Source organism: Erinaceus europaeus, chromosome 1 (assembly GCF_950295315.1).
Source record: "Erinaceus europaeus chromosome 1, mEriEur2.1, whole genome shotgun sequence".
In the NCBI taxonomy this organism is placed as follows: domain Eukaryota; kingdom Metazoa; phylum Chordata; class Mammalia; order Eulipotyphla; family Erinaceidae; genus Erinaceus; species Erinaceus europaeus.
The window spans coordinates 71,838,989-71,860,888 of record NC_080162.1 but is presented as its reverse complement, the minus strand read 5'-3'; the positions used below and the strand labels follow the sequence as shown (position 1 = coordinate 71,860,888).

Sequence of the window (21,900 nt, the reverse complement as noted above, 5' to 3'; positions counted from 1 at the left end):
CACCCCACCTGCAGGGGAGTCGCTTCACAGGCAGTGAAGCAGGTCTGCAAGTGTCTGTCTTTCTCTCTCTCTCTCTGTCTCCCCTCCTCTATTTCTCTCTGTCCTATCCACCGACAGCAACAACAACAATAATAATAACCACAACGATAAAAAAACAAGGGCAACAAAAGGAGAAAAAATGGTCTCCAGGAGCAGTGGATTCATGGTGCAGGCACTGAGCCCGGGCAATAACCCTGGAGGCAATAAATAAATAAATAAATAGCCTCAGGACAAAGTGGAATCATACAGGGCAATGCCATTTTAGATGTGGCGCTGGAGCGGAAACCTGGGCCACACACATATCAAGACAGCTGCACTACCACTATCTCTCCAGCCTAGCTATAGAAAATATTTCTGTTTGACATGTTTTATTTATTTTTTTATTTTCCCTTTTGTCGCCCTTTTTTTCTTTCTTGTAGTTATTATTGTTGTAGTTATTGATGTCGTCATTGTTAGGACAGAGAGAAATAGAGAGAGGAGGGGAGGACAGAGAGGGGGAGAGAAAGACAGACACCTGCAGACCTGCTTCACCGCCTGTGAAGCGACTCCCTTGCAGGTGGGGAGCAGGGGGCTCGAACTGGGATCCTTAAGCGGGTCCTTGAGCTTTGCGCCACGTGAGCTTAACCCGCTGCACTACCGCCTAACTCCCTGTTGTTGTTATTTTGTTTGTTTCATTTTTGTTTTTTACCAGAGCACTGTTCAGCTCTGGCTTATGGTGGTGTGGAGGACTGAGCCTGAGACTTTGGAGTCTCTTTGCCTAACCATTATGGTATCTACCCTCTGTCCTATTTTCCTATTTATTATATTTCCTTTTCTTTTTTTTTTTTTTTTTTTTGCCTCCAGGGTTATTGCAGGGGCTCAGTGCCTGCACCATGAATCCACTGTTCCTGGAGGCCATTTTCCCCCTTTTGTTGCCCTTGTTGTAGCCTTGTTGTGGTTATTATTGTTATTGCTTTTTTAATATTTATTTATTCCCTTTTTGTTGCCCTTGTTGTTTTATTGTTGTAGTTATTATTGTTGTCGTCATTGTTGGATAGGACAAAGAGAAATGGAGAGAGGAGGGGAAGACAAAGATAGACACCTGCAGACCTGCTTCACCACTTGTGAAGTGACTCCCCTGCAGGTGATGGGGGGGGGGGCTCGAACCGGGATCCGGTCCTTGCTTTGCACCTACAGCCGGACTCCCATTATTGTTATTGTTGATGTTGTTCTTTGTTGGATAGGACAGAGAGAAATGGAGAGAGGAGGGGATGACAGAGAGGAGGAGAGAAAGACAGACACCTGCAGACCTGCTTCACTACCTGTGAAGCGACTCCCTGCAGGTGGGGGGCTCGAACGGGGATCCTTATGCCGGTCCTTGAGCTTTGCGCTGTGAGCTTAACCTGCTGCGCTACCTTCCGACTCCCTGCACTCCCCCCCCCCCCCATTTATTATATCTTAATGAGAGACAGACCAGAGCACCACTCAGCTCTGGTTTATGGTGATGCAGAGAACTGAACATGGAAAGTTAGTCTCAGGTATGAGTCTTTTTGCATAACCATTATGCTGTGTTGCCAGCTCCTAAAAGATATGAAAAAAAGAAGAAAACAACTGTTGGGTAGTGATTTGCCATGTGTAAGACCAAGGTTTGAGCCCAGCCTCCACCACAATGAAGGAAGCTTTGGTGCTTTAGTGTTAGACAACAAAAATAAATATTGCAGGTGGTGCAAAGCGCAAGGACTGGCTTAAGGATCCCTGTTCAGGATCCCGGTTCGAGCCCCCCCCCCCCCCCCCCCCCGCAGGGAAATCACTTCACAAGCAGTCATGTAGGTCTGCAGTTGTCGATCTTTCTCTCCCCCTCTCTATCTTCCCCTCCTCTCTCAATTTCTCTCTGTCCTATCCAACAATGACATCAATAAGAATAATAATAATTACAACAATAAAACAAGGGCAACAAAAAGGAATAAAGTATTTTAAATTAAAAATAAATATTAAAGATATAAAAATACATTTTCTGGGCCAGAAAAATACCTCACCTGGACAGGAGCCTGTTTTGGCTGGCCTCGCTTCCACTGAAATGTGAGGGCTCTCAGTGCTATGGTCTTTCCCTGTCCAAAAAAAAAAAAAGTCAGCCTTGGGCCCTTGAAATAGCTCATTTGAAAAGTGTGCTGTTTTGCTATGTAAGTGACCTAGGTTTGAGCCCAACCCCCACATAGAAAAGAAGCTTCCGTGCTGTAGTCTCTTTCATTTCTGCTCTGCCTCTACTAAAGAAAAAAAAAGAGTAACCAAACTGTCCCTCTCATATCGCGAGAATTAACTGTGTTGGTTGGGGTGGCACAGAACTTGGTAGTAGGTTCAATGTTAAGTTATACCTTGAAATCTTAAGAGAATTTAATTACTGAAATAATTGTTTGTTTTCTTTTGTGATGAGTCTGGGTCTCTGGCATGTGCAATTTTTATTGGGCTCACTTATTCAGACAGGGTGCGACAAGGAAGAGGCTTCTATGCTCTACCCCTTAAACTAGTCCCCTGAATGGAAAATGGAGGATGGGGGAGATAGTATAATGGTTATGCTAAGAATTTTCAAGCCTGAGGCTCTAAAGTCCCAAATTCAATCCTCCCATACCACCGTAAACCAGACCTGAAGAGTGATGTGGCAAAGTAGTAACAGAATAAAAAATAAATAAAATGCAAACGGAATAAACAACATTAGCAGGCGAGGAGATTGAGATTTTTTTGTTCTACCAATCATATTTTCAAACCCAATGTACTGTTTTAAGACGAGCTCAATACTCTTATTCATTGTTCTTATGCTGAGTCGCCTAAGAAAACACGACCCGCTGCTTAGTAAATGTGGTTTAGTGCAAGGAACTAAAAAAAATAAAATTCATTTAAGTGATCTTTTTAAACTTTACCATCATATACATAGCTCAAGGGTGACGGGGATAAGATGTATCACCCTAGTACTCGTTATTAAAGCCCAAGCAACTCGCAAAGCCGCCTTCCGGAACAGGGAAGTATGGCGCTGACCGCGCTGCAGGACAGATCAACACGTGGCCCCGCAGAAGCCCGGAGCTGCTGGTGCAGGGGAGCGAGCGGCTCTACCTCTCCAGCTGGCACCCTCATTTTCAAAAACAGTGAATGAAATACCATCTTGAAGCAACAGGGGGTCGTGTGGGGGCATCGCGTCTCTTGCTCGGTCCGCTGCGGTGCGCCCAGGAGCGAAGGGCGCACGGCCCTCGGGGAGAGTCGTCTCCGTGCAAGGAGCGGGTGGTGCAAGGGCGTGGGCTGCGGGCTGAGTCGGGGGTCGCCTAGGATCAGACACTGAAAAGTGTCACCATGAGCGGCGCGAAGCCTCCGACTCCAGTTTCCGCCGAGCTCGGGAGCTCACAATTTATGTGGTGAGAATATGAGGGCAAAAAGCACAGTTTCAAACCGTTCTTTTTTTTTTTTCTTTTTTTGCGGCCTGTGCTATCACAGCGTAGTGCGCGTCCCGGGCAACCCAAATAACCCACGCCGCGGAGGAGGCCGGAAAAGGCCTGCCCGCCCGCGCTGCTGCCATCCACCCCCGCAATCCGGGCGAGACCACTCCGATGCACCCCTCTGTGTGCCCGTAATGGTATCGCCCCCAGCATCTGATAGGCTGTCGATGGGGGCGTGGCCTCCGGACCCTAGTTCTGCGCGCCGGAGCGCACTCACCGCAGTGCGAGACGGGCCAGGAGCGGGCGCCATGGTGAGGAGTGGTGGCGGGATTTCGAGCGAGGCAGAGGCCGTGGTTTGGGCCCGGGCCCGGGTCCGGGTCGGATCTCGGACCCGAGCCCGAGTGTGCCTTGGGAGCGGGGCCGGGTCAAGGCGGGGGCCGCACTGACGCCCGCGATCCGGCTCCCGTTTCAGGTGCTGCTACACGTGCTGTTCGAGCACGCGGTCGGCTACGCGCTGCTGGCGCTGAAAGAAGTGGAGGAGATCAGCCTGTTGCTGCCGCAGGTGGGTGAAAGGGGGGCTTGCCGCCTGCGCTCAGCCCCTCGCCCGCGCGGGCCCCAGCATGCATCGCGCGCTCCCACGTGGCCACCGCGCTGCAAGGAGGGGGGTCCTTAATGATCAGAATTGCGTTGCCATAGAGAAACAAGCCTCCGGGCTGCTACCCTGCATGCGTGGAACGCCGTCATCTAGGGCCTATTCATTCGTATACTTAAAACAGCTTTTTTCCTTTTGTTTGATGAGATTTGAGAAGGGAGGGGGAGAGATCGGGAGAAACACACCTGCAGGTGGGGGCCAGGGCCCTTGGCACAGAACAGGATTTAAGTGCTGGTAAGCTTGGCTTACTGCACTCTGGGGACAAGAAAGCCATCCGTCATCCTTTCCCCCCCGCCCCAGGTGGAGGAGTGCGTACTCAACCTAGGCAAATTCCACAAGATCGTTCGCCTCGTGGCCTTTTCTCCCTTTGCCTCGTCCCAAGTTGCCTTGGAAAATGCCAACGCTGTGTCAGAAGGTACGTCTGATTTAGAGAAGCAGGTTCTAAGGAACTTTGTGATAGCCTCTTATCTAATTTTTCCTAAGGGTGTGTGTGTGTGCGCGCGCGCCTGTGTTTCATAGGTACGGGGCCTAATGTTTTTAGAGGAGGAGTAGATAGCATAATGGTTATGGAAAGAGACTGATTGTCATGCCTGAGGCTCCATAGTTCAATCCCCACCCCATACCACCTTAAACAAGAGCTAAGCAGTGCTCTGGTAAAACATACAAAAAATAAAATAAATGGTAGCTGTGCAAAACTAATTTCACTCCTGAGGCATCAAAGATCCCAGGTTCAATTTCTAGCACAAGCCAGAATTGAACTGTGCTCTGGTAGAAAAGAAAAAAGGTAAACTATAAAAAAACTTTACTACCGGAAGTCGGGAGGTAGCAGCGGGTTAAGTGCACGTGGTGCAAAGCACAAGGACCAGCTTAAGGATCCCTGTTCCAGGCCTCCCCCACCAGCAGGGGTCGCTTCACAGGCGGTGAAGCAGGTCTGTAGGTGTGTCTTTCTCCCCCTCTGTCTTATTCTCTCAATTTCTTTCTGTCCTATCCAACTACAACATCAATCACTACAACAGTGGGGAAATAAAATATTTAAAAAATAAATTTACTGCCTTTTTTATAAAGAGTTTACTTACTCATGAGAAAGATAGGCAGAGAAAGAACCAGACATTACTCTGGTACATGTGCTGCTGGGTATTGGACTTGGGGCCTGATGGTTGAGGATCTAGTGCTTTATCCATTCCCAGACCACAGATTTATTACTTTGATTGGATAGAGACAGCCAGAAACCGAGAGGCAGCAGCACTACTTTACCACTCAAAAAATTTTGCCCCTGATCGTGCTGATGGAGGCTGGGGGCTTAAATCCGGGTCCTTGCACGTTATAACATGTGCACAAACAGGTGCACCATCAAACCCCCCCCACCAGGATATTCTTAGGTAGAGAATTGAAGAATTAGGTGTTATTTAAAATACATAATCTGAGGTGTAGGCTGTTGCCGGTGGGCATTCTTTTTTAAGATTAGTGTGAAAGACCCATACATTAGTCTGGCATGTGGGTACCAAGGATTGAACCCGGGACCTCATGCTTGAGAATAATGCTTAATAGAGTGAGATCATCACTCCGGCACATGGGTTTTTTTGTTTTGTTTTTACCAGAGAACTGGTCAGTTCTGGCTTACGGTGGTTCTGGGATTGAACTTGAGAATTAATGAGCTTCAGGAATGAGTCTCTTGCAGGACCATTAGGCTATCTACCATCTGCATATGCGATCTTGGGGCCCTGCAAGTTCAGTGCTTGTGAATGTGGTATTCTTGGGATGATTAATGTTAAATTCAAAGCTTTACTGCTTTGTTCAATTGGTTAGGAGCAAGGAAGATGGTTCCAGAGGCCACTTCCTCCCATAGTTGATCAGGCTTTGCAATGATGACTTGATTCTGTCAATCCCCTGAGTGCAATCGCTGATGTCAGAGTGTCTCTGAGCAAAGCCTGGAGGAAAAGGGTCTAGCCAGGCATGCCATCCCAGCATGCTTGTGGACTAATGTGAGATTATTCTGTCACTTATCAAAGAATTAAGAAGACAGGGCTTTTTTTATCATTTAAGCCGCACTTCAGCGTGTTAGTGGGAATTCTGTTCTTGCCCTGAGGTGTTGTTCATGAGGACCTCCGCCTGCTATTGGAGACCCACCTGCCATCCAAAAAGAAGAAAGTGCTCTTGGGAGTTGGCGACCCCAAGATTGGTGCTGCTATACAGGAGGAGTTAGGATATAACTGCCAGACTGGAGGTGTAATAGCTGAGATTATTCGAGGTGAGACTCATTGTCTGACATGGGTGAAGGGGTTCCTAGGGGCTAATAGGCTATTCAGGGTTGTTTCTGGGAAGTGCTCCTCACAGTCCCACCCTCCTCTAGGAATCCGCCTACACTTCCACAACCTGGTGAAGGGTCTGACAGATTTGTCAGCTTCTAAAGCCCAACTTGGGCTGGGACACAGCTACTCTCGAGCCAAAGTTAAGTTTAATGTGAACCGAGTGGACAACATGATCATCCAGTCTATTAGTCTTCTGGACCAACTGGATAAGGACATTAATACCTTCTCTATGCGTGTCAGGTAAGGATGACCCATGAGGACAGAGTCGGGCCTGTGGTTTTAGCTGATTTTGGATCCTGATACCAGGACCAGCTTCTGGGATAGTGTTAACCCTCCTGGTGCTTACCACAGGCTGTGTTCTTGTCGCTGACTGTATAGAAAAAGGAGGCAGAGCGAAAAACCCCATATACACCTCAGCCCAGGCTCCTTGCCCGGTCTGCATTGTGAATGGGGGAACATGTGTTTTCATAGGATGTGGCTGTAGTTTGACATAAGCACTAAGGTCAGGGAGTAACTGTGGCCTTTTGCAGGGAATGGTATGGCTATCACTTCCCTGAGTTGGTGAAGATCATCAATGACAATGCTACATACTGCCGCATCGCTCAGTTTATCGGAAACCGAAAGGAGCTTAATGAAGAAAAACTAGAGCAGCTGGAGGAGCTGACGATGGATGGAGCCAAGGCGAAGGCTATTCTGGATGCCTCGCGCTCCTCCATGGGTCAGTATAGAACGTAACCGAAACGGGGTCAGGACAGTGCATGTCTGGCTCCTGCGTTCACACTTGTTTTCCTAGGAATGGATATATCGGCCATTGACTTGATAAACATTGAGAGCTTCTCCAGTCGAGTGGTGTCTTTGTCTGAATACCGCCAGACCTTACACACTTACCTGAGATCCAAGATGAGCCAAGTAGCTCCCAGCCTGTCAGCCTTAATCGGGGAAGCGGTATGTCAGTGGGGGACATAAAAAAATGGGATAAGAGGTATTAACCAGACTATCTTGCATTGCTGCTCTTTGACCAACCATCTCTGGACTGGGGGTGGGGAGAAAGGGTACTGGTGATACCAGCTAATCTGTCTTCCTTGAATTTTTTTTCCCAGGTAGGTGCACGTCTTATTGCGCATGCTGGCAGTCTCACCAACCTGGCTAAGTATCCGGCATCCACAGTGCAGATCCTTGGGGCTGAAAAGGCCCTGTTCAGGTACCAGTGAGGGCACCTGCCCACATTCAGGTGCTACTTCTGGTGCCCAGTGCTTGTCTGGGAATCATGGTGATGGCTAACCAGGACTCCCTGACCTATACTGATCACTGCTATCTATGGGAGTGACGGCCAGTTCTGGTGTCTGAGTGATTCCCAGGGCCCAGCAAAGGGACAAAGTTTCCAGGTCAGCCACATTGGGTGCCTTCCTTCTGCCTCTGGGAGATAGCTGTGGAATGGCAGGAGGTGGGGTGGGGTGGGGTGGGCTAGACTCAGCCTGACGAGGTTCACTCTGGAAAATAGGGGAATTAGGAGGGGCTAGGGAGGAGAGGGCTTTGACTAATGGTTGACATTGCTGATCTTAAAAATCTTCATTGAATGTTCTCTCAGAGCCCTGAAGACAAGGGGTAACACTCCAAAATATGGACTTATTTTCCATTCTACCTTCATTGGCCGAGCAGCTGCCAAGAACAAAGGCCGTATCTCCAGATATTTGGCAAATAAATGCAGTATTGCCTCACGAATTGACTGCTTCTCTGGTATGGGAGAGGTATTAGTACTTAAGAAAAGGGAGGGGGGAGGCTAATTATCTTGGCTTCTACAATGATGTCAGTATTTTTCGTCAACAGCAGTTCACCTAGTGAGTGTTGATACCTTGGGTCTGAGTGAAGCTAAGAGTAGAGGGGATTAACTGGCACAGGGACTGTTTGACCCCTGGAAGCTTGACAGTCTTTTTTTATATATACATACACGTGTCTAGAGGTACCCACAAGTGTATTTGGAGAGAAGCTTCGAGAACAAGTTGAGGAGCGTCTGTCCTTCTATGAGACCGGAGAGATTCCACGAAAGAATTTGGAAGTCATGAAGGAGGCAGTGGTTCAGGTCAGTTTGAACTTAGATAGGTGGGAGCAACCATTGCTGGCTGTTGGAGGTGATGAACTATTATTAGCCTGACTTTGTAGACTGGAGGCAAAAAAACTGATTTAATGAGCCTGATCCAACAAAGTCTAAAAGGAGATCTGGATAAAGAGGTCAGCAGATCCTTTTAGCACTTTTTTTTGGCCAGGCAGGGGAAGCTGCTGCAGAGATTACTAAGAAAATGGAGAAACAAGAGAAGAAGCGCCTGAAGAAGGAAAAGAAACGCCTAGCTGCACTTGCCCTTGCTGCTTCAGAAAACAGCAGTAGTGCTCCAGAGGAGTGTGAGGTCAGTGGGCAGATGGGCCAAGGTCCTAGGTGTAAGGTTTTCAGCAGCTGGTTAAAATGAAGGATGTGCTACATTACTAATCCATGGTCTGTCCAGGTTTTTGGACTAAAATGAGGATATGCAACATCTAAAACTACCTCTTGATTCTATAGGAAGGAGATAGGTGCTGAGAGAACTTGCTCAAGAGCCCAGAGAATGGTTGTAGCATACACTTGTTCCCTGGGCAAGTGTGTTCTGTCCTCGGCTGCCTCTCAGGAGTCCTCAACTGGGGGTAGTGTAAATTCCTGCTTGTTCTCAAGTGTGTCTGGAGGTGGTAGCATTTCACAGTGGGGATGGGGTATTTTTTAAGGATTGTTTCAGAGTCCTCTAGGATTTGGCATGACTCAATTGCCTGGCATGGTGGGGTTTTTTTTCTATAGTGGATGGGATTAGAAACACATTGGGGTGTGGTTTTCCAAAACTCAAATGATAATTCTAACATTGCCACCAATCTCTATACTTTGGTTACCAGATCATACAATGAATGACACTGTCTTCATGCCCTTTCCTCCTCCTTAGGAGATAAGTGAAAAACCAAAAAAGAAGAAAAAGCAAAAACCCCAGGTTCCTCAGGAAAATGGAATGGAAGAAGAGCTACCTGTTTCCAAACCCAAGAAAAAGAAATCTTTTTCCAAGGAGGAGTTAGTTAATAGTGACCTTGAAGAAACAACCAGCACTGTTAATCTTCCTAAGAGGAAGAAGTCTCCCAAAGAGGAAGCAGTGAGTGATCAAGAAGAGACAAAGGTTGTTACCAAGAAAAAGAAAAGAAAATTCACTGAGGAGCCACCCAGCAGTGGGCCCGATGAGGCTGCTGGCACTAAGAACAGCTCCAAGAAAAAGAAAAAAAAACTATCTCAGAACAACTGAAATGAACATTATCCCCAACCCCAATAAAAACAAATTAACAAAAGCTGACAATTAAATGTTTTTATTTTTATTTAACACCTGTACTGATGTGGGTGGGGGTTAAGGGTGGGATAGGGCAGCAATGACAGCCTCAGTGAAGTCGTGGCAGGTGGCATAACCACCCATGTCTGAAGTTCGGACCTGTGGGGGAGAATTGTCATCATCCCTGTCAGTGTGGCCTAGGCACTATCCCTAATGCCCTCCCCACCCTCCAGTAATCCAGTCCCCTTAAGGAAGCCAGCCCCAGGACAACCTAGGCTCTGCCCAGGAGATGATGTAATTGGTCTATTGGTTTTAAGGGCTCTTCTGGTTGGTCCACTGTACTGAAGGGATGTGTAGGTAGTATGGTCCTTGTTAGGTTGAAAGGAATAAAGGGCTCTAGCCCCCATGAGGGTGCAGGTGGCCGATGACAGACTTGATGAAGTCGGTTGTGGTGCTGTAGCCGCCCATGTCTCGAGTCCGTACCTACAGCAACCACCGGCAACAGCCGTGGGGAAGAAAAGAGAGCCCATGAAGGGGGGGTAGGGCAATGTGATGAGGAAATGGTAGGACCAGGAAGAGGTGACAGCAGAGAAGCAAGGAGGTGGCCAGGTTTAGAAGAGCACAGACCCATCTGCTCTGGTTGAACCAGAACTACTACTCAAGCTAGATGATGGCGTGGGAAGGACAGCTGAGCATGAAGTGAGATGAGAAATGTAGATCGGAGACAGATGATGCCTTGGAAGGAAATGGACCAAGTGGAAAGAAAGGCCAGGAGAATGCAAATGCAGGTGAAGGTGGTCTTCCAAGTGTGAAGAGAAATCTGACACCTGCCTATGTCCCCCCACCTCCTCCAGCCTTGGGTGTAGTTCCCCCAGAATGCTGCAAGTCCTGCAGTAAAACCACGCATAAAAGGCTCAGGATGGAGCAGGAAAGGGAATAACAGCAGGTGGGAACTGTAAGAGCAAGGTGGAGAACAGCCCTGAGAAGCAAATGACAGGACGTGGGGAAGATCAGAAAGCATGTTCTGGAGACCCCAAGTCAGATTCGCCAGAGAGCAGAGCTAAGGTCCTGAACCCCACAGCCTTAATAAACTCACCTTGCCGACTTTGATCACCTTCTTCACAGCATCTGCTATCATATTGGAGTGGTACTCAAGACTGTTAACATAGACGAGAAACTTTTTTTTGAGATTCCCTCCACAACTGACTTTCCCACTCGTGAAGCCCTCACAACACCTCACCCCGAGCCTACCATGACTTACTTAAGATGCCGCAGCATATTGGAAGCTGACAGTAGCATGGCTGTGGGGTTGGCTATATTCCTGCCCACTGCCTGGGCAAATGGGTGCCTTGCGCCCTATGGAGAGGCGGGTTAGAATCACTGGATACAGACATACAGAGACTGAAATTAAGGCAGAGTACTATGAGCAAGGCCAAGGTTACTTAGGAAGGGGAACCTTGACGTCAGAAGAAAGCAGCCACACTCACCGTCTCAAAGACTGCATACTCAGCACTGTAGCTCTCGCCAGGCACTACACCAGCTCCTCCAACCAGCCCAGCAGCCAGGTTGTCAATAATGTTGCCATAGAGATTAGGCATCACAAGCACATCAAATTGGTAAGGATTCTGCACCAGCTAGAAGGCAAAAAGTGGACACAGAGAAGTGAATTCCATTTCCATCCCTCAGCACCATGAGAGCTGAGGTAAACATAGGAAGGGGAAGCCTCACCTGCATGCAGCAGTTGTCTATAATCATTGTCTCAAACTTGATTTTGGGGTACAGTTCAGCAACTTCCTCACAGCACTGTAGGAACAACCCATCCCCAAGTTTCCTGTCCATGGACCAAAGTGTACAGATTCAGTCAAGGGAGCACAGAGAGTTATCTCCCCAAGAGCATACCCCATACAATGCCATGTCCCTCACATGATGTTGGCCTTGTGGACAGCTGTAACCTTGCCCCGTCCCTTCTTAGTGGCATAGTCAAAGGCAAATTTAGCAATCCGCTGAGATTTGGTTCGAGTGACAATCTTCAAGCACTCAATCACGCCCCTTGCACTCTAGGTGAGAAGAGAGAAGTAGGTGGGTGATGCTATAAAGGGAAGAAGCCATGCTTCTCTCCTACCTTTGCCCCTGCCCTTCCCAATTTCTGGGGCCTCACCTCGTGTTCCAGAGAACTATACTCGCCTTCTGTCTGCTCTCGAATGATCACCAGATCTAGATTATTGTGTCTAGTCATGTAGCCAGGAAGTGACTTCACATGGACAACATTGGCAAACAAATCCAATTTACGCCTGGGGGTGGGGCACAAGCATCAGCACAGTACCTTGTTTCCCAGTACCTCCTTTCACCCACAGGACCCCACCCCTCACTTACCTCAGACGCATATCATATGAGGCTAGTTCCCCTTTGTACTCCATTGGGGTATGGATCTTTCCTGCATGAGAAAAGTTGGGAAAGAGATATCAAGCACAGACTCCCAAGGTAACCCAGATGTTGTCCAATCCCTTCAGGTATAGAACACAACCCAGACTTCCCCATGCCACTCCTGACTAAGACTGCTTTATGTCTGGAAGGGACATGCCTGAGTCACTGGGAGCAGCAGTTATACAGAGGTTGAAATCAAGAGCAAAGGAGCATGATGTAGCTAATACAAGAAATATTTTTTATACAAGTACAAACTATTGTATTCACTGTCAAATGTAAAATAGTAATCCCCCAATAAAAAGGGGGGAAGAAAAAAAATTTTGTCCACTGTTTCTTTTTTTTAATTATTTATTTTCCCTTTTGTTGCCCTTGTTGTTTAACATTGTTGTGGTTATTGATGTCATCGTTGTTGGATAGGACAGAGAGAAATGGAGAGAGATGGGGAAGACAGAGGGGGGAGAGAAAGGCAGACACCTGCAGACCTGCTTCACCGCCTGTGAAGCGAATCCCCTGCAGGTGGGGAGCTGGGGGCTCGAACCAGGATCCTTACGCCGGTCCTTGTGCTTTGCGCCACCTGCGCTTGACCCGTTGCTCTACCGCCCAACTCCCCACTGTTTCATTTTTAGTCACCGTTTTTAATTTGAAACTTAGATAATCTAAAAATGGACTTTTACTATCAAAGAAGAACCTAGGTTTAGAGATTGAGAATGCCAAGGCAAGGCATCTGTAACCTATTTGACATTTTTTTGAACCAACAACTTACCAAGTATCAACTGTATGCCAGACACTACAGATATCAACCACAAAACATAACTCTTGCCCTTAAGAGGCTAACAATGCCTTGGAGGAGAAAAATAATATGAAAGCCACAATGAGGTATTAACATGCAAAAGAGCATAGAGAAGAAATTCCCTTTAGTAATATCAGAAAGTGACATTTCAGTCAGAGTACTGTAGGTTGAAGAGTGGTCCCCAAACTCACAGAACCCATTTATTTGATCTTATTTAGGGAAATGGTGCCTGCAGACATAAGTCAGAGATAGCAGTACTGAGGGAGAGAGGAGAAGAAGGAAGAAGAAGGATGGAAGGAGAAAGGAAGGGGTTTTATATGAGAGAGAAAAATACAACAGAAGTATGGACCAGAAAAAAAAAAAGCCTTACTTGAAGTAATGCACCATTACAAGCCAAGGACCACCAAGGAATGCCAGAGGTAGCGTGGCAGGCCAACACCTTAATTTCAGAACTCTGCCTCCTGAACTAAGTACATTCCTGTTATTTTAAGGCACGAGGTTTGTGGTAATCTGTTATGCCAGTCCTAGGGGAATTTTTTTTTTTAATGATAGACTATAGCACTGCTCAGCTCTGGCTGATGGTGGTGCTGAAAACTGAACCTGGGGCTGTGGAGCCTCGGGCATGAAAGCTGTCTGCATAACCATTATGTTATCTTTGCAGCCCTATCCTAGGAAATGAACAGTGAGAAAGAAAACTGCTAAAAGGAAGTATCAAGAAATAACATTCTGGGTAGAAGGAACAGCACAAAAATCACGCCAATACATAAGCTTAGAAACTTAGTTTCATGTGATCAAAGCTCAGTATAAGTGTTATGGAAACAAAAGGCAGAAAAACTAAGGGTCATCTCATAAAAAGCTTACTTTTGGATGCTAAGGGTGGGCCTGACAAAGTCTTGCCGGTTTTTCCAGGACAAGAGATGTAGAAGATGTACTGCAGATGCAAAAGCTAAAACCAAATAATCTAGTAAGAGATTAAATTAGAAAAGTAGGAGAAAATACAGAAGAAAGAGGTGAGTAAATGTGGCATTCTAGAAACTATGAATAACAAAAATGCCCATGACAGTTTAGTCTTGAAGCTTGCATTGTCAGCTGCAGCATCTCACCTCCTTGGTTCCAAATAAGACAAAACAAATATAACAGTATGGGGAGAAAAGAACATAAAGAACATTTGTGCATTTGCTTTTAAGTGACGCGTGGCCAGGGTGGCAAACATACCAATGATGGCCACCTTGTTGTCCTTCATAGAACTCAGCACCTGCTCCAGCTTTTCCTCGGATGCCATATTCTGCACCTCACTCAGGTGATGCTCCTGGAACTCCACTGGGACAGAGGCAGCCTTCAGGAACAGATCCCCAAATTGGCAGGATCAGGATGGAGTGAATCCTATCCAGCCCACCCCATCGGCCCTGCTGGCCGAGGTCCCCTGGTCACTAACCTTGAACACCTCCTTGACAGCGTGCATCAGCTCTGGGCCCACGCCGTCTCCCGGCAGCATGGTCACAGGGAACGCGCCCTCCACCTTCACGTCCTCCGCCTGCGGGCGGGCCCAGAGCTAGAGCTGGTGTGCGGGCTAGGGTGGGAGTAGGGTCGGGGTGCGGCGGCGGGGTGTGGGGGGGAATAAAGGGTAGGAGGGGAGAATGCCAGAGAAGCAAGTCAAAAGCACAGGGCAGTGCAAGAGACTGGAGCCAAACAGGCACTTACTTGGCTCCGCGAGGCGGCTTGCGCCACCGTGGAGGTACACAGACTCCTCCATGGACCAGGGTTCGGGGTGGCGACCAGCGCCTGTGACAGAGACACAGATGCCTGTGAAGTCGGGTCTGGGACACCAGAACCTGAAACCTGCGGTGAACTTAGCACAAACCCGCCGCTCTCCCGCCGCCCCCTGTCCGGCAGACCCCTGGGCCTCACTCGGGTCAGCCAGCGGACACCGCACAGAGCCGCCATGACCTCCTCGGAAAGTCGCGCGGAAGTGACGCCAGAACTTCGCGCGGCGCTCTACGCTGACTTCCTGTCGGCCGGGAAGCGGCGCGGTGCGCTAGTGCTTTGATCGTAGACGTTCTTCGTTGTTTCTTAGTCCTTCTGGGCGCTTTTTACCTATTCTGTTAACGCTCGGTTCCCATGTTCACCTTAAAACTTCAGCATAGCACTGAAGGTGATTATGACGTGCCGGCGAGATAGCTCACCTGGGAGGGCGCTTGCTTTGCCCGCGTGGGGTCGGGGTTGGAGCTCCCAGCTCACCACGTGGAAGCCCTGTGACACTGGGGCAGGGCTGGGGGGAAGCTCCGTCCTAGTGCAGTAGTCAGTCTCTTTAAAAGAAAATGTGGGGGCCGGGGTGGTTGGCGCACCTGGTTGAGCGCACAAGTTACGATGAGCAAGGACACAGGTTCGAGCCCCCGGTCTCCACCTGTAGGGAGAAAGCTTTGCAAATGGTGAAGTGAAGCAGGACTGCCGGTATCTGTCTCTCTCCCTCTATCTCCCCCTTCCCTCTCGATTTCTGGCTGTTACTATCAAATAAAAAAGAAAAGAAAATGTGCCGGGAGTGATGAAAATCCCTAGCGATGACAGAACATTTAAAAGAGCCACCGGGAAGTGGCAAAGAAAGTCCTTAGTTGATCCTGGAATGGCATTGCCAGTGATGTTCTACTCATTCTATCACTCATAAATAAATACATCTTTTAAAAAAAAAAAAAAAGCTAGAAAAGGGCTGGGGAGATAGCACAATGGTGATATCAGAAGACTTTTAAGGCCTGTGGCACCAAATGTTCCAAATTCAATCCCAATCACCACCATAAGTCAGAGCTGAGCAGTGTTCTTTTAAAAGTAATTATATATATATATGTTTATCAAATGAGGACCTGAGTTTAAGAACACTGAGACAATGCTGGAGAACCTGACTTTTCATGGTTTTGAGTCTTTGTGTTTATTATCCCTTTAGGCAGTATTCACCATAAGGCTCTAGAGGTGATAATGAAAACACTGGGAGGAGGTATGCCCTGGTTATCTCATTACCATCTCCTACCCTGCCTAGCTCCTCTGTATTAAATATCCTCTTTTCCTTTCTAAGTGTGACTGACTGCAGGGGTTTTTCAGAATGCCTTTTTGATCGTTCTGTAATCAGCTCTGGGGCTTCACCAACTCTGGTGCTGACTTTTTCAGAGAAGGGGACAAACACACCACAGCAGTATTCTGTCATATGTAATTCTAGGAATTGAATTTAGGACTTCATACTTGAGAGTTCAAAACTATGCACACTGTGCTGCTTCCCAGGCTGCCTTTTTGCTCTTTTAAAATTCCAGCTACTGCTGGGAGAGATAGCATGATGGTTATGCAAACAGACTCTCATGCCTGAGGCTCCTGGGCCCCAGGTTCAGTCCCCCACACCAACATAACCCAGAGCTGAGCGCTGCACTGGCTAAAAAAATTTTTTTTTTAAATTCCAGTTACATGACCAGGGAGGTGGTGAGAGCCCCAAGAGAGATGAGGGAGGGGTAGGTAGCACAATGGTTATGCAAAGAGACTCTTATGCCTAAGGCTCTGAAATCCCAGGTTCAGTCTCCCACACCACCATAAACTAGAGCTGAGCAGTGCTCCGGTAAAAAGAAAAAAATAAAAGAAAAAGAGAAAAAGGAAGGAAATAAGAAACCACAAGACTCTTGAAGCAGAGGAGTTGGCACAGTGATCATATTTTCATAAAAGAGGAAATCAGCAAATAAGCCATGGGGATTAAGGGGGGAAAGTTCAGAAAATTAAATAGGAAGGGCACATTATTTTGTCAAATTTTCAGAAAGAATCATATTAACTATGAGTTTATTCTAATAACTAGTTGGGTGACTATGGAGAATTTTATGTATACCCAGGATGTGAATGCATAAAGTCCCAGGTTCAACCCTGGCACAGATATACCAGAGTTGAATGGTGCTCAAAACTAACTCTCTCTCTCTTTCTCCCTCTCCCTCCCCCTCTATCTCCATGTATCTCAGTCTTTCACTAAAATAAAATATTTTTTTTAAAAAATATTGACAAGATTAGATAATAAATGTGAATGAGCAAATGAAAACTGCTTTGTAAATATAAGGGTGTTATAAGTATTGAGATAGTTAAAATATTAACATAACATACAATGTTAATGTAATATTTCCATCACCACCCATATATTCCATTAAATAAAACAAGAGGATATCACCATTTTGCCCACCTAGATTATCCAGTTTCAGCTTCCACACCGCTAATGCCAACCACCACCATTTTCCATCTAATATCTCTTTCTAGTAAAGAAAAAGGAGATTCATCCATCCTACTGTGAAAAATTTTTAAAAAGAACTTTCTATTTTTTAAAAAAATATGTATTTATTCCCTTTTGTTGCCCTTATTGTCTTATTGTTGTAGTTATTATTGTTGTCATCGTTGTTGGATAGGACAGAGAGAAATGGACAGAGTTGAGGAGACAGAGAAGGGGAGAGAAGACTAGACACCTTCAGACCTGCTTCACCGCCTGTGAAGTGACTCCCCTGCAGGTGGGGAGCCAGGGATTCGAACCAGGATCCTTAAGCTGGTCCTTGCACTTTGTGCCACCTGCGCTTAACTTTTTTTTTTATTGCTGTTTTTACATTCAACAGTAAATACAATAGTTTGTACATGCATAACATTCCCCAGTTTCCCATTTAACAATACAACCCCCACTATGTCATTTATCATCCTTCATGGACCTGTATTCTCTCCACCCACCCACCCCAGAGTCTTTTACTTTGGTGCGATATGCCAATTACATTTCAGGTTCTACTTGTGTTTTCGTTTCTGATCTTGTTTTTCAACTTCTGCCTGAGTTAACTTTTTTTTTTATTGCCACTAGAATTACTGCTGGATGCCTGCATAACAAATCCACCACTCCTGGTGGTTTTTTTTTTTTTTTAATGGTGATAGAAATTGAGAGAAAAGGGGAAGATAGAGGAGAAAGAGGGACATCGGCAGCACTGCTTCACCACCTGTGAAGCAACTCCCCTGCAGATGGGGAGCTGGGGCTCGAACCAGGATCTTTATGCCAGTCCTTGCGCTTTGCGCCACCTGCATTTAACCCACTGTGCTACCGCCCGACTCCCAGATTCAGGTTCTTGTACATGGTGATGTGTGCACTCTACCAGGTGCACCATTGCCCAGCTCCTAAAAGTATATTTTGTGTTATTATAGGAAATTTGGAGTGGGGAAAAATTAGGGTACCACAACTTTTAAAAGATTTATTAGTTAATGAAAATGAGAGAAAGAGAGAGGGCATCACTCTGGCACATGCAGTGCCAGGTATCAAACATTAGGCTTGAGAGTCCAACACCTTTTCCAACCTTCCAGGCTATATATTTACTTATTTATTGTTGGGGGGAGACTGTAATGTTTAAAAATTCTTATTTCAGAGCCAGGTGGTGTTGCACCTGAAACACCTGTTTCAAGCCCCTGGTACCCACCTGCAGGAGAAAAGTTTCACAATGGGTGAAGCAGGGCTACAGGTGTCTATCTCTTTCCCTCTATCTCCCCCCTCTTTTTTTTTTGTCTCCAGGGTTAACGCTGGGGCTCAGTCCCTGCACCACAAATCCATGCTCCTGGAGGACATTTTTTCCCATTTTGTTGCCCTTATTGTTGTCATTGTCATTGATATTGTTGGATAGAACAGAGAATTTGAGAGAGGAGGGGAAGACAGAGGGGAAAAGATAGACACCTGCAGACCTGCTTCACCACTTGTGAAGTGACCCCCCTGCAGCTGGGGAGCCCAGGGCTTGAACCGGGATCCTTATGCAGGTCCTTGCACTTAGAACCATGTGCGCTTAACCAATGCGCTACCACCCAATCCCATCTCCCTTTTGTAAAAAGATATTATTTTAATTTATTATTGGATAGAAACAGAGAAATTGAGAGGGGAGAGGGAGACATATAGATGGAAAGAGAGGGCAGGGGTAGAGAGATATAAATGGAAAGAGAGGGCAAAGAGACTTATTCCTAAGGCTTTGAAGTCCCAGGTTCTATCCCCCATACCACCAAAAACCATAAGCCAGAGCTGAGCAGTGCTCTAGTAAAAAAAAAAAAAAAAAAAGGGGGGGGGAGGGGGAGTGGGGCAGGCAGTAGCTCAGCAGGTTAAACGCACATGGCGAAAAGCACAAGGACCATTGTCTTAAGGATGCTGGTTCAGACCCCCCAGTTCCCCACCTGCAGGGGAGTCACTTCAAAGGCAGTGAAGCAGGTCTGCAGATGTCTGTCTTTCCTCCTCTCTGTCTTCCCTCCTCTGTCAATTTCTCTCATCTTATCCAACAACAGTAATGGTAACAATAACAACAAGGGCAACAAAATGGGAAAAATGGCCTCCAGGAGCAGTGGATTCATATTGCAGGTACCGAGCCCCAGCGACAACCCTGGAGACAATAAATAAGTAAATAAATAAATAAAGGGAAAAGGGAGGACGGAGGGAAAGAGACACACACATGTAGCCCTGCTTCACCACTTGTGAAGCTTTCCCCTACAGGTGGGGACCACAGGCTTGAACCTGAGATTTTGCACACTGTAGTGTGTGTGCTTAACCAGGTGGCCCACCACCTAGCTCAATTTCTCTCTATATATTCAGTAAATAAATAGGCTTGGCGGTGCTGCACCAGGTTAAGTGCACATAGTGCCAAGCACAGGGACCATCACAAGGATCCCAGTTTGAACCCCTGGCTCCCCACCTGCAGGGAGGTCACTTCACAAGCAGTAAAGCAGGTCTGTAGGTGCCTATCTTTCTCTCCCCCCTCTGTCTTCCCCTACTCTCAATTTCTCTCTGTCCTATCCAAAAGCAACAACAACAATGGAAAAAATAAATAATAAAAAATCTTGTTTCTTTCTTTTTTTTTTTTTCCACTTCTGGGGCTTCACCATTCATGACTGACTTTTCAGATAGAAAAAACAGAGAAAGTTATCATAACTTTGAAGCTTCTTTTAGTACAGTGGGGGTTGTGTTCCAATCTGGGCTGTGCCCATGACAAAGCAAATATACTACACAAGTAAGCTATTTTTTGTTTGTTTTATTTTATTTATTTATTTATTCATGAGGAAGATAGGAGGAGAAAGAAAGAACCAGACATCACTCTGGCACATGTGCTGCTGGGGATAGAACTCAGGACCTCATCCTTGAGAGTCCAAAGCTTTATCACTGCGCCACCTCCCGGACCACTGTTTTATTTTATTTTTAAGAGAGAGATGAGGGGGAAATAGCATAATGATTATGCAGAGACTCATGCCTGAAGCTCCAAAGTCCCAGATTCACTCCCCCGCACCACTATAAACCAGAGCTGAGCAGTGCTCTGGTAGAAAGAAAGAAAGGAAGAGAGAGACATGAGGGAAGGGAAAGAGGAAAAAAAAAAAAAGATTCTCATAAAAAAAAGAGGGAGATGTGCAAACCAGAGCATAACTCTAGGGTGCTGGCGCTCAAACTGGCGTACAAGTCCAAGTCAAACCATCTCCCCAGTCATCCAATAGGCTTGCAGGCCCCATGTGCTTCTAAGACTCCTCTAGCCCAGTAGGAGCTAATTTTCATGCCAGAAAATAGTAGTTTTCTTAAGAGTAGTTAACATTTTTCTCCCTAAATTCTGCACTGACACAAAAATGAATGAATGAATAACAAGAATTGAATGCTAAAGCTGTTCAGTTGTCACCAGGGTGAAAGGAATGAATAAAGCATAACAATGAGCTCAAGCTAGGAGATGAAACTGCCTGAAACTGTCATGCTCCTCTGTGGACCTGGCAGGTTTTTCTGGACTCTGAATTCCCATGAAGTCATCTCCCCCGATAATACCTAAGAATGGGGAAGCTCAGGACACTTGAGAAGCTCTTTAACCAGTTTCTTGGGCAGGGGAGGTTGGAACCTATATGAGCGCTAAGTATGACACTGGGTGAATTGAATGTCAGTTTCCTAGGTCTGAAAATTCTCCAGTAAAAGAATCCTAGTCTGGATCCACAGAGCCCCCAGGTATCCATGAATAGAAATCAGTACTGTTGAGGCTGGGTGGTGGCAGACCTGATTGAGTGCACATATTACATTGTGCAAGGACCCAGGTTCAAGCCTCAAGTCCCCATCTGCAGGGGGGAAATTTTGTAGGAGGTGAAGCAGTGTTGCAGGTGTCTGTCTCTCGCCCTCTCTATCACCCTCTTCCCTCTCAATTTCTGGCTGTCTCTATCTATAAGTAAATAAAGAGAATTTAAAATATTTTTAAAAAGGAAATCAGTACTGCTAAAGAATAGGGAAACTTCCAATGGAGGGGATGGCATATGGCACTCTGGTGGTAGGAATTGTACCCCTCTTATCCCACAATCTTGTCGACCATTATTAAGTCACTAATAAAGGAGGAGGAGGAGAAGAAGAAGAAAAAGAAGGAAGAAATCACAAGGCATGGAGTCAGGTTAAGTGCACATAGTACGAAGTGCAAGGACTCCCAGCTCCCCAATTGCGGGGGAGGTGTGTCACTTCACGGTGCAGTGAAGCAGGTCTGCAGGTGTCTTTCTCTCTCTCCCTCTCTATTTCCCCTCCACTCTCAATTTCTCTCTGTTCTATCCAATAAAACGAAGGTAAAAAAATAATAAAAGTAAAAGGCCACCAGGAGCAGTGGATTTAGAGTGCTGGTACTGAGCCCCAGTGATAACCCTGGAGGTGAAAGGAAGGAAGGGAGGGAGAAAGGAAGGAAGAGTACAGAGCAGAACTTGGACTAGGTTTAGTATATTGCATCCAAGTCAAAGACTCTGGGGAGGGGGGAGAATTCATGTCCTGAGACATGATGGCAGAGGAGGACCTAGAGGGAGCTGAATTATTGTGTGGAAAACAGAAATGTTACACAGGTACAAACTACTTACTGTATTTTACTATAGACTGTAAACCATTACCTGCCCATAAAGAAAAAAAAAATCAGTACTGTGAACATGGGTGAAGTATGTCCAAAAATTTTATCTT

At 46.5% G+C, this 21,900-nt stretch overlaps 2 protein-coding genes and 5 non-coding genes across 9 annotated transcripts; 6 read left to right on the top strand and 1 right to left on the bottom strand.

Moving 5' to 3' along the window:
• Positions 1 to 3,619: 3,619 nt before the first annotated feature.
• On the top strand, positions 3,620 to 9,752 carry NOP56 (NOP56 ribonucleoprotein). Its single transcript, XM_016188127.2, has 12 exons — positions 3,620 to 3,751; positions 3,913 to 4,002; positions 4,393 to 4,507; positions 6,179 to 6,340; positions 6,443 to 6,641; positions 6,932 to 7,119; positions 7,195 to 7,346; positions 7,502 to 7,602; positions 7,990 to 8,138; positions 8,360 to 8,481; positions 8,666 to 8,803; positions 9,362 to 9,752. Exons 1-12 carry the CDS (start codon positions 3,635 to 3,637, stop codon positions 9,707 to 9,709), a joined length of 1,881 nt encoding a protein of 626 aa, XP_016043613.2. The 5' UTR covers positions 3,620 to 3,634; the 3' UTR covers positions 9,710 to 9,752.
• Positions 5,950 to 6,017, top strand: LOC132542977 (small nucleolar RNA SNORD110). The gene has a single exon (XR_009553951.1). It is a non-coding gene; the product is annotated as a small nucleolar RNA SNORD110 (small nucleolar RNA).
• On the top strand, positions 6,731 to 6,862 carry LOC132542915 (small nucleolar RNA SNORA51). Its single transcript, XR_009553886.1, has one exon. It is a non-coding gene; the product is annotated as a small nucleolar RNA SNORA51 (small nucleolar RNA).
• On the top strand, positions 7,665 to 7,754 carry LOC132542969 (small nucleolar RNA SNORD86). Its single transcript, XR_009553939.1, has one exon. It is a non-coding gene; the product is annotated as a small nucleolar RNA SNORD86 (small nucleolar RNA).
• LOC132542889 (small nucleolar RNA SNORD56) lies at positions 8,198 to 8,268 on the top strand. The gene has a single exon (XR_009553857.1). It is a non-coding gene; the product is annotated as a small nucleolar RNA SNORD56 (small nucleolar RNA).
• On the top strand, positions 8,526 to 8,598 carry LOC132542888 (small nucleolar RNA SNORD57). The gene has a single exon (XR_009553856.1). It is a non-coding gene; the product is annotated as a small nucleolar RNA SNORD57 (small nucleolar RNA).
• Positions 9,753 to 9,758: 6 nt separating the features above from the next.
• On the bottom strand, positions 9,759 to 14,990 carry IDH3B (isocitrate dehydrogenase (NAD(+)) 3 non-catalytic subunit beta). 3 transcript variants are annotated; one of them, XR_001601515.2, is made up of 13 exons: positions 14,853 to 14,989; positions 14,646 to 14,726; positions 14,380 to 14,478; positions 14,160 to 14,280; positions 12,104 to 12,164; positions 11,889 to 12,021; positions 11,654 to 11,787; positions 11,459 to 11,561; positions 11,218 to 11,364; positions 10,992 to 11,086; positions 10,827 to 10,887; positions 10,002 to 10,213; positions 9,759 to 9,889 (listed from the first exon to the last, which is right to left on the bottom strand). XR_001601515.2 is itself a non-coding variant. In XM_007523016.3 (12 exons), exons 1-12 carry the CDS (start codon positions 14,886 to 14,888, stop codon positions 9,809 to 9,811), a joined length of 1,152 nt encoding a protein of 383 aa, XP_007523078.1. In that variant the 5' UTR covers positions 14,889 to 14,990; the 3' UTR covers positions 9,759 to 9,808. The 3 variants fall into 3 exon arrangements, 2 of the variants coding, with proteins under 2 accessions (XP_007523078.1, XP_007523077.1); XM_007523016.3 differs by lacking the exon at positions 10,002 to 10,213 and having other exon boundaries at positions 14,853 to 14,990; XM_007523015.3 differs by having other exon boundaries at positions 9,759 to 10,213.
• Between the last annotated feature and the right edge of the window lie 6,910 nt (positions 14,991 to 21,900).